Source organism: Vanessa cardui, chromosome 10 (genome assembly GCF_905220365.1).
Source record: "Vanessa cardui chromosome 10, ilVanCard2.1, whole genome shotgun sequence".
NCBI lineage: Eukaryota > Metazoa > Arthropoda > Insecta > Lepidoptera > Nymphalidae > Vanessa > Vanessa cardui.
This window is the reverse complement of record NC_061132.1, coordinates 4,443,617-4,455,757: the sequence shown is the minus strand read 5'-3', so window position 1 is coordinate 4,455,757 and position 12,141 is coordinate 4,443,617. Positions and strand designations below refer to the sequence as shown.

General features: G+C 34.2%; 1 protein-coding gene across 1 annotated transcript; it reads left to right on the top strand.

Annotated features, from left to right (window-relative positions):
• Positions 1-8,715: 8,715 nt before the first annotated feature.
• Positions 8,716-10,057, top strand: LOC124533087. Its single transcript, XM_047108251.1, has 3 exons — positions 8,716-8,906; positions 8,992-9,144; positions 9,831-10,057. The coding sequence occupies exons 1-3, from the start codon at positions 8,801-8,803 to the stop codon at positions 10,055-10,057; spliced, it is 486 nt and encodes a 161-aa protein (XP_046964207.1). The 5' UTR covers positions 8,716-8,800.
• The last annotated feature ends 2,084 nt before the right edge of the window (positions 10,058-12,141 follow it).

Genomic DNA, 12,141 nt, shown 5'->3' with positions numbered 1-12,141 from the left:
TGTCTCTCTTTCCCAAGGAGTTCAGGCAGGCTTTTCCGCCACGGTTCTCTTAATGATAAAAAGGGCTCTTGCCACCATCGACGTTCCTGCTCTTACTAAGCCACGTGGAATTTGTCGTGATGATGGTAAGAATGGTAATTTGTCGTGATGACTGATGGATTAACATTGGTTCCCTGGGAACGAGGACGGGTCCTTGTGTGGGACGCTACATGCTTTGACACGTTGGCCCCATTTCATATCCGAGAAACAATGTTAAGAGCCGGTGCCGCTACGAAAAAATCTAAAGCAAAAAAAAGAACTAAGTATTCGTATATTATATCAAATCACTTTTTTGTTCCATTTGCTGTCGAAATGCTGGGCCCTTGGAGTAGTTGTACAAAAAGCTTCATCAAAAGTATAACACCTCGCTTCATTGCCTCCACTGGTGACAGTAGGGCTGGTGCGTTTTTTTCCCAGAGGATCGGAATTGTGATTCAAAGGGGAAATGCTGCTAGCATTATTGCCACCATTCCACGCGGTCAAGATTTATACAGTAATTAGTCTTAGTTCATATTTGTATATATTTAAGCATTTAATGTTATTAATTCTTATGTTAATAAAGCTATGTACACTGATTTTTTCATAATGTTATTTTGAATATTCGCTGAAAATAAGCAGCAGTATCAATATCAGTTAGTTTTATATTATTCTAAATGCGTATGCCGCAATGCGATAAATAATGATTCTACTGAAGTTTCGAATCTAATGCCGTTCTTAAAAATATGACTGTTTTGCACTACAACAAAACAGGTATTATGTGTTAAATAAAACACACAGCGGTATGATGAAGAAAGCTGTTGTGTGAATCTGCCTTATCTTATAAATCTATGATAAAACTTACCAAATTATCTCTGGTTCTATACCTGTCTCTTTCTCTCACGAGTAGGATTCATCTTCTGTCTCAGGAATGTGATTGACAGCTCATAGAGTCTTCATGTCACCAGCAAGAATATTGCTTTAACGCTGTGTATTTTATTCAACACATAATACCTGTTTTGTTGTAGTGCAAAACAGTCAAATTATGTGATTTCCTAAAACACACAGCGTTATGATGAAGATGTGTTTGTATCTGCTGGTGGTAAACACAAACGCTATGATGAATTTTATTTGAAACTAGAATGAATTATAAAACTTTTCTTTGTGAAAATTTGTTTAATGAGTTGCTAATAATTTAAATATTATAAACAGTCTTACATCTTTTATTTCTATTCTTCTAACAAAACTAGTTAGTGTTATTCATAAACTGTATTGATTCATAATTTCTTTAAAACAATAGTAAATTAACATTTTGTGTTAATTAATAATTATAATCAACAATATAAAAGTAACAAACAAAAATAATCAACAATTTCTATTTTCAAACTTTTCAATTACAAATCAACAAAAAAGACAGTATATATATTTATAATATAACAATTATAAAGGTACAATAAATCAGTCTCATAATCATCTTTGACTAAATTAGAGATAAGAGTAATGTTATGAAAAAAAATAATTGTTAAAAAGTTTTAAACATTAGTAAAGTTAGTACGTAGTAAATCAACACTACTATTAACTTTATCTTTATTGTTTACTGGCCGACAGTAAAATTTTCTGAAAGTTTTGATACTCTTCCAGTTTCCTCTATTATTTCTCCTTCCTTCCTTTTCCGGACAGGGAAACAAATAGACTTGTGATGCTACTGTCCATATTTCTTCTATTTTGAGAAATAGTAATAAGGCTATTAATGTGCCTAATTGGGCAAACATGAGGATCTGGGTGCTTCCGCAGCAACCAAACCGATTGTCTATGTGTTTGACTGTCAGTTTTTGATCCGCATTTGGGCCATAGGGTAGTCTCAAGATTTTTAAAAATAAAATTTTCAGGACTGATATCTAGAAGAGTGAGGTCGTGAATTCGACGACTAGAAGCTAGCAAAAGTATTAAAGCTGTCCTTCTAGATGTATCAAATAATGAACCAGTATTAGCGGAATATATTATATTAACCAATCATATAGAATTTTGGTATCCCATATTGGCTTAATTTAATCTTTTTTCTATAGGTTTCGCAAGAGAAATGGCCTTTAATACTTGATTTACAAAAAATTATTTGAGATATCTACTCCTGATTCTGCACAGTATGTGGAAACCGCTGAATTATGTAACATTACGGTTCTTTGTGCTAGCTTATCTGTTAAATACAAGTTTGCCAAAAACCTTGCAACTTCATGGCCCTGAGGCATTTTTGGGTTGACATTATTTTTATTACACCATAGTAACCATCTTTTAATTGGTGCATTATATGTTACTAAAGTAGATGTCCGCCAACTACTTTTTAGTAACTGCTGTTCTTCTGTGGTCCAGTGTGCGATCTGATCAGACCACCCCCAATTTTCCAGGCCAGAAGAGACAGCTCCTCCACTTGTGGAGGGCAGTTGCCCGTAGTCACATCTATCAAGACCTTCCGCAGGTTCTTTATAGGAATTGGTTCTGCTATTGCTCTCGACTGTAGGTCGGGAAGCCGATAACATTTGGTCCACTCCAGTGCTATTAGGACATACACTCCCTTCGCGCTGTTCAAATGAGCCAGTACTCTCGGTATTAAGCTGGGTGGGGGTTATATCCAGCCGAGTTGGTAGTCCCACTGACGACTGAAGGCGTCGCAAAAAATTGCAGAACCATCTCTGGAATCTAATGTTGCGTACTTTGCTACCACTGCCGACTCTTTTGACGCGAATAAGTCTACGTCTGGGACGCCCCAAATGTTGAATATGGCGTCCGTAGCCTAGGGCATTAGATGCCACTCTGGTACCCTGCGGCCCCTTGATAGGCGGTCCGCAATTCCGTTTAACCTCCCCAGGAGGTAGGTGGCTGAAAGAGTGATTTGTAACCTCTCTGTGAGTTTTAAGAGTCTGGTTGTCAATTTGAGAAGTGCCAGAGATCTGGTTCCCCCCTCGTTTCTGAGGTATGCAACCAGAGTTCTGTCTGTTGTCTGACTGTATCAGAATATGTGCACATTTTAGAGTCATCCGCTGACTGTTTATGGTTGCGAATACAGCATACAACTCCTTTACGTTGGAGTGCTAACGTTTTTGATGAGGAGCTCACTTTCCTGAAATGTACATGCTGTTTAGTTCTGCTCCCCAGCCTGCATTCCCTGCACCTGAGGTCAGGTAGTGAGTGACACTCTTTTTTATTATTGGCATTGACCGATTCACATTCTCTAGCCACCATTTCAGATCCTGCTGAACAAGTAATGGGAGTATTTTTGTTTCCCCTAATCTGTTTTGCTTGAATTCTTTCAAAAACAGTTGCATTTTCCGACGACGGCTTTTGGGAACTGCATAATTTGCAAAATTGAGCAAACCTGATAAACTCTGAGCATCTTTCAGAGAACAGGTCCTTTTGTCCAAAAGCTTGGAAATGAAACTTTTTATTTTCAATACTTTCTTGGAAGGAAGTTTCACTTTGTTTTGTTTGGTGTTCCATACCAAGCCTAGGTACTCTACCTCCTGAGAGGGGTCTAGCACAGACTTTGGGTAATTTAAATGCCACCCCAAAGTCTCTAATGTTCTTAAGGTTTCCGCAACCTGGGATAAAAGTGCTGTTCGGTCTTGATTGACCAGAAAATAGTCGTCTAGATAAACTAATAAGCGGAACCCTCAAGCTCGAAGGGTTTCTGCTACCCAGTTTGACACTGATGCAAACATCTTTGGAGCTGACGACAGGCCGAATGGTAGCTGCAGAACTTCGTTCTGGTATACTAACCTGAGAAACCTGCGGTGTGTCTTTGCAATTGGTAAGTGAAAATAGGCCTGATGATTGTCTATTATCACCAGCCAGTCATTCAGTTGTAAAAAATCTGCTACATCTATTTGTGAAATTAATTGAAAATGTTTCACTGTCACAAAAGCATTTAGACCTTTGAGATCGAAGACAGGTCTCAGTCCCCCGTCCGATTTTTTTTACAAGAAACATTCGACAAAGAAAACCTGGGCTCAAGTGTGGAGGTGTCTCTAAGATTTTTTTCTGTTTTAATTGAAGAATCATGTCCGTCATGTCCTTCGTTACTTTGGTAGCATTTTTTTTTAAAATAAGGCTGTCTGGGTACTACTAAACGGAGGTTTCTTCGAAAATGGAATTCGACCCCCAGTTATTATGTAGTTCATTATGTAGTTTCTGGCTCCGAGCCGCTGCCACATATGAGCATACTCCTTCAGACAACCTCCCTTGAAGTTTTTGAATAGATAGTCAACTTTGTTTACTATTGCTACTGGTAGCAGGTGTGTTAGTGTGTCTTTTATGGTTTTTACGAAAGGGCTGATTATTTTTAAATTTATAATTTTGTTTTTTTTTGAGGCCTATTATTTTTAATATTTGTTTTGATGGAGCCTTTGTTCTGGTATTGTGATGTACTCAATCTCTTATTATCACTTAGATAAGCAGGTGTATTAAGCCACACCCTTTTACCACAGATAATTTGCATTGCTGTTTCGGAATTTTTGTAAGACGGTGAACCCGGGCCAAATATATTAGAAATTTTATCAAATAACGAGTTAGAATTAATATTATTAGGATTCATAGCTGCCCAATCTATTAAATCCTGTAACCCTAACTTTAATAACTGTCTCTGCTGTAAAATATTATTCGACAGTCCTGCTAATAACTGTTCGGTGGATGCAAGATAGTCTTTATTTTTATCAAAATGACATAATTCTTCATTAAGTTTTAAACCCATAAAATCGGGAGTAGCAATACAAGATTGTAAAGATTTTTTATATCGAATGCCTTTCCAAGCAGGTGTGTCAAATTTTTGAAGAGTACATAACTCTTGTAAAAGATCTTTGTCTGCTGGAGGAATTATTGTTCGTTCGTCAAACTCGGTTCCTAAGTTACCCAAAGATAGTTTATTTGAAGTTAGTGGATTTGTCAAGAATTGAGATGTTGATGGCTCATTATGATTTTGTTCACAATTAACTTGATCGTTATTAGCAAAATGTGGTAAATGTGATAAGTATTGAGACATGTACCCTACTTGTTGAATGAGTGTATCTATTCGCGGGTCCGAACATGTCTGAACACGTTTATACTTACTTTTCTTTCGTCTTTTGTTGGGCGGAGGTGAAGCTGTGCCTTCTTCATCCTCCGAGGATGAAGAAGAAGTTGAAGTATTATTACTTATATTGTTCGAATGCCGATCTTCATCCGACGCATCAGCAACAAAACTTGGTTCACCTCCGAAACTTACCGGATTGATTTCTTCCGGATCCATTTATAAACACTATTTAAACTATGTGTAAACAAATACGTATACGTATTTGACGCTGTGTGAAAATTTTACACAAATACTAATTGTATTTAAACACTTTTTTACAATTACTTAAACTCTGAAAAATTTTGCGATGTTTAAGCGGCAAAATTCACAAACGCTATGAGCTGTCAATCACATTCCTGGGACAGAAGATGAATCCTGCTGGTGAGAGAAAGAGACAGGTATAGAACCAGAGATAATTTGGTAAGTTTTATCATAGATTTATAAGATAAGGCAGATTCACACAACAGATTTCTCCATCATAACGCTGTGTGTTTTAGGAAATCACATAATACTATTATATCAGTTACATCAAAATAATTACTGCTTAACGCTCGAAATTAAAAGTTTTGCTAAAGTTATCAAAGTTAGGAAGAAAAATTTATAGTTCAAACTAAAATATTTGATGTACTAATCACGCTCACATTTGTGGATAATAGGTATTATATGTCTATTTAGAGGTTAGGTAGTTTATTGAAGAGAGGTTGTTGCACAAATAATAATAATAATAATGATAGAGTTGTTGCCGATAGCAGCTGCATCATACATTGTCATAATTATTTTACTTCCTGCCAACTTTAAAAAAAAATTGAATATCATCCAAAAAAATACAACATTACTTATATCTTAGTCACATAAAATAATATTATTTCTAAAACAATAATTAATAATAATCTGTGTGGAACTCAAAGTGTTAACACAGACCCAGATTTTTTAATTATATTCTTAAAATCTTGCTGAACTAAGCAATTCATAAGTCTTTAATATATCCGGTTGTTATTTTGATCGGTGTGCTGTAGCTTAAAATGAAATTTGCTTCTCAAAAAGAAATCTTAACCAACTGAACAAAAGGAAATTATAAAATAAAATTAATATATATTTTAATAATGTACGAGTATAGCACATTCGTGAAGGTAACTTTGTTATTTTTAAAAAGTCTATCATTATGTTACTAATGCGTCTTTTATCATAAAAATCACACAATTACAGTAAGTAAATTATGTATATACATATATGACTGCACAAAATCGATACGAAATAATAGCTAACCTCGTGTACACAGATTTATTATTACGTTACAATAAATTGTAACTGAACCTGCTAGGCCCGTCTAGATCTTATAAAAGGTGTACTTTAGAATATGTCATGATGAGTAGCCGCCCGCGGCTTCTCTTGTGTTTAATGATGTTGGTTGTCATATGTTAGGCAAAAAATGGCCTTTCTTGAAGTTCAAGTTTGTTTCCAAATATGATCAAATTCGGTTCAGCGGTTTGTTCGTGAAATAACGACAGACAGAGAGACAGAGTTACTTTTTAAATATTTAAAATATTAATATAGATTTATTTAGATTAATGCAAAGCAAATATACTTGCGTGTTTAGATACGACGTGTAGTTTGGTTTAGATGTGATGTGCAGTCAGTACATTTTCAAGCACTAGGAGTCCTACAGCTTGGGTTAAACTTCAGTCAGAGTCATCAGCGTGACTCGCCAGTCTTTTGGTTTCTTCCATCACTCTAAAAACTCGGGAATAATGTTCGGTAATATAATTATCATTCAAATCAAGCCTGAAATTTGAATTAACTTTCTCATTGTTTGTTTTATTTTGAGTAATCGAATGAGTAAAATAATTTAAATGAAGTCATTCACTATCGTGCTTTTCCCCAATACACAACATTACATCGCCCCGTAAATACAAAAGATAATCAAAACGTTAAACGAGCTTGTTTTTTGAACACAAATCATGATTGATCAAATAATAATGTATTTAGAATGTTTGTAATGGCTTAAGTGACAGTCATGTTCTTTTTAGCTGTGTTAATAATAAAAACGGAATGAATAGTTTAATCTGAAGAGAGCGCTCGAGAAATAAAATAAAATATGGAAAGTAGATCATACAGAGTGCCAGCCTCTTTGGTATTCGTGTTACGCTTATCACGAGCGCTGGGGCTTGCTCCGCTACACCTGGCACGAGACCGCGCAGGATACACTGCGACCGTGTCCACGTCGATTGCTATTTACAGCTGCATCTTTAGTCTGTGTATCCGTAAGTGTATTTTATGAAATAATAACTGAGCATCTATGTATACTTTTTAGTAATTCTTTTATTGACCACGAGTTATTTTAGTGTCAATTTCTGACTAGTCTTAAAAATAATTAAGAAATATGTACTATACGATGAATAATTAATTAGCCACTGGCCATTAGGTGTCAGCCACTTTGTCAGTACTTTAAGAAATACGCTTTTTTCAAATGACCTTTTATATGACAGTATGCCGTGTCAACCAAGGGACTCGTATCCCGTCGTATCTTTCTTTTGCCCGTGGCTGACACCGGCTCCAAATATAACAATAAATAATTGTAACGACATTATATAATATTTTAAGTAGTCTAATTCATTTCATTTTACTTAGGAAAACTCAAAATGACATTTTGAATACGCAATAATTTTTTTATTTTTAATGTCTATTAATTGGTTTTGAAATAGTGTTTTGTTTGGAGTCGGTATTTCTTTTTGTTATAGATGTATTAATGATGACGATGAAATTGTATGAAATAAGACTATAACTCTTGTTTTCAGATATGTGTGGCATTGCAATAATCTTGATATATCTTTTCGAATATGAAATTATTCCCGTCGGAAAAGTCTGCATTATATCAGTAATAATAATAGCAAATGGATTTTTTTCTTGCACCGGCGTCGTCCGGATGAAAGAAAACATCAAACATTCAGTTGCATTAAATAAAGTATTATTTTATTTATTTTACAATAATTGCGTTAATTCCTAGAATACTGTAAATAGGTAGGTTAGGTAAATAAGTATCCTTCCTTGCAGTTCAAGTTTGTTTCATATCAAATTTCATCAAATTATATTCATTGGTTTAGTTGTGAAGCGACAGACAGACAGACTGACAGATAGAGAGTTACTTTCACTTTTTTATAAAATTAGTATAGATACAACTTTTCATATGATGTACGACATTATGAAAATTATTGCTATATTTGGAGTCTGTGTCAGCCAAGAAAACCCTACAGTATATATATAAAAAAACAATATGAGAATACTTTAAGAAATATGTTTTTTACAAATTACCTTTTATAATATACTGGGTCAATTAAGGGGCTCGTATGGCTTCTTTTTTTTTGATTGTTGAGGCGCGTTGCCCGTGGCTGACACCGACTCCAAGTTTTAACTGGTCTTATGTTTTTTATTTCATTTAACTTAGGAATCTGAAAAAATATGTTGAATACGCAATTATTTTTATTACTATTTAGTGCATATTTATGTACATATTTTTTATTTTGTAGTCTACAAATATGAAAAATTGCAGATGTTTTGTCACCGGTTGTGGAATTGTTAATATGTTAAGTGAGCCTAGCGCAACAAGCGCCACATTATGTCACTTCCTATGTATTAAAATTAAGATAATATGTATTTTAGATAAACAACGAGATTAATGGCAACAGCGACATGGATCGCAACAAAAGGTTCTTTATTAAGATTCCTTCGGTGTCTTTAACTGTATACACTGCAATGATTATTTTTAGCAAATATGTCAATTTTAATCCAACAAGATGTGAGTTTATGTTATTCATCATTGTATTGACTGAAATTATTTATTTGAAATATTTATAAAAATTAATTTCGTGAAATTCTTTCAGTGCTATTGGAATTGTTGAAGTTTATTTTTAATATCGAACGTTATAAATTATTGCTGATGGAATTGGAGATTATGTTCATTAACTTCGATGTCCACTGTGTGCTGCAGACCATAACTACGAAATTAAAGCACTTGAACGAGGAAATACATTACGGTGAATAACAAAATCTGCCAGTAAAGTTGTTAAAGAAATAAATGAGAATTCAGGCCAAATTGGCCAGCCGGCATAGAAAAGCAATAATAATAATAATCTTTAAGCCTTAATTTAAACGACCTCCGAGATCGAGTAGTGTGTACACCGGTTGCCGTGAATACGCCACTCCGAGGGCCCGGGTTCTATTCACGATGCCTAGTCGATGTAGATTATCATTAGTTGTCTTGTGTCTGTGTGTTTGTGGTACCTTCGTTATTTCTGATTGTCCATAGCACAAGTTTTAGCTACTTACATTTGGATCAGAGTAATGTCACATGAGTCGAGATGGCCCAGTGGTTAGAACGCGCGCATCTTAACCGATGATTGCGGGTTCAAACCCAGGCAAGCACCGCTGATTCATGTGCTTAATTTGTCTTTATAATTCATATCGTGCTCGGCGGTGAAGGAAAACATCGTGAGTAAACCTGCATGTGTCAAATTTCATAGAAATTCTGAAACACGTGTATTCCACCAACCCACCACCCAAGCATTGGAACAGCATGGTGGAATATGTTCCAAACCTTCTCCTCTAAGGGAGAGGAGGCCTTTAGCCCAGCAGTGGGAATTTACAGGCTGTTGTTGTTGTTTGTAATGTCACATACATGTTGTCCAATATCTATTATATTATTGCATAAATATTGTTTCAGAACCTGTTTCAGCGTCTACAAGTCGCTCAGTGTGTCAACGTGTCAGCGATCTAACGAAAGGATATGTGTCTATTTGCGGTTTAGTCAAGCAACTGAACGCGTCACACAGCGCTGTCCTCTTTATAATATTCTCAGCGAACACTCTGCTGTTAATGTTCAACTTCATCAATTTAATTGACGTTTTTATTCTATTCAGTATGTTATTTTATTCCTACAGCATATATTGATACACCTTTAACGTTGATCATTAAAAAAATATAAATCATTTTTTGTTTAAAGAAATGATTTTATTTCTTATATAATAATAGTTGTCGCCAGCGGCTTTGTTCGCGTTAGATTGGTTGTCACGTGTCAGGCAAAAAAGTAGCCAATGTCCTTTCTTGGAGTCCAAGTTTGCTTCATACCAAATTTCAACCAATTCGGTTCAGCGGTTTGCTTGTGAACATACAGACAGACAGAGTTACTTTCACATTCACAATATTAATGTAGATTATGAAAAAATGGATAATCTGTTTTGTGCTTTTATAGACGTAACTTATGTAAGTCAAGAAACAACACCAAATGATTAAATCTTTTCATGATCTGTATTCAGATAAAAAGCCTTATAATTAAAATGGTTCGAATCCTGTTATCTGTGAAGTGAAGAACAATGGATATTCAAGTCCCTCATACGTTGCCCAAGAAACATAATGCTATGATGTATATAATCATGTACACTCGTCTGCTTTTTGGATTGTTTTCGAAAGTCCACAACAGTCTAGCTTTTAGTGTTGTTGCCAAGATCTATTGCGTCACTTTTGCAATCATTGCAACATATCTCTGTCAGGATCGATATTTTCAGTTAAAGCAAGAAAACTTGTACTTACCATTTCTCACAAAGATGTTTATTTTTAATTTCTCGATCTTAGTATCAGTTCTGACCGACGGCGAATATTTCTTCGAATACTTAAAAGGTTTTGACAAAGTTGATATTTGGGATTTGGTAAAGATGAAAACTTTGAAGCACATTATTCAAAACATGTTTTATTTACAGGCATCCATTAATATGACAACTGAATTAGGACTTAATATCTTTTTATTTTGTATTCCGACTGCATTTGGAGAGTTAGCCAGCGCAGAAGCGAAAAAGATAAAAAATATACTGGCCAATCAATCTAGGATATGCAACTGTAAATTTGTTAAGGCGCAAACGATATTTTAATCATCAAGTTTGTAAATACAAAAAGCAGCCAGGTCTTGAAAAACGGTTCAGAAAAAAATATATGACTTTCACTTGAATCCAACGTTTATGTGGAAAAGATAAAAGTTGTAAATTCTGAAGTCCATGATATTACAAATTCTATATATATATTTTAATATTTTATTTCTTATTAATATAGCTGATGACACAAGTGCGCCAAATAGAAAAAAATATATAATTTGCACCAATATGAATGATTTCTTCAATTTAAGAAAAAGCTTAAAAAAGCGTAAAGAGTTGATTGTGTTCTGCTAATCGTACACTCTGCTAAAAAAATAAATAAAAATCGAGTAAAACTTTTAATAAGATCCCGAATGACATAGTAAATAGTTCAATAGTTTTTGTGTGAAGGAGTAACGAATATCTATACAGCCATCCTCACTAGCTTTCGCATTTATAATATTAGAAGGATTTTAGTATTTCATGTTACTATCTTTAATGTATATTATATATATATTAATGTATATTATACTTGTTAAAATAACTCTGTCTGTTACCTGGGTATTTTAGCCGAGGGATTAGATAAAATTTGGAATGGAAATAGTTTGAGTCCCAATGAAGGACCAAGGCTACGTATTTTTTCATTATATCCCTCAAGGCCCTAAACAGGATGGATTCGTGTTTACTATCTTATTACCCATTAAAATATCGGTAAAATTTTATAAATTTCGCGTGGGTCAAGTCGCAGGTGAACCTGCTAACTTGCAAGCGAATTTATAATTAGTTTATATTTTATTTTGTTTTCAGATTCTAGTATTCATAGCTTGCTTGCGTAAACATTAATACAGTTTTAAAAACATGATTTTCCAAATCTGTTATTCCATCACTACCAATCGCGTTTATTTTTGTAAAAGTAATCAGTTTAACACTTATGCTATTTGTAAATGTATTCAAATGTAATATTTTAATAATTAACTAGTACCTATCTACATATAGCATTCATCCATCGAATAGATTGCTTTATTTTTTATACGAAACTACTTTAATTTTAAATATTAATTTAAGTAAGTGTAACTTTCAGTGTTATTTGTATATAAAGTTTATAATATTAATCATCGCCTGAAAGATTGA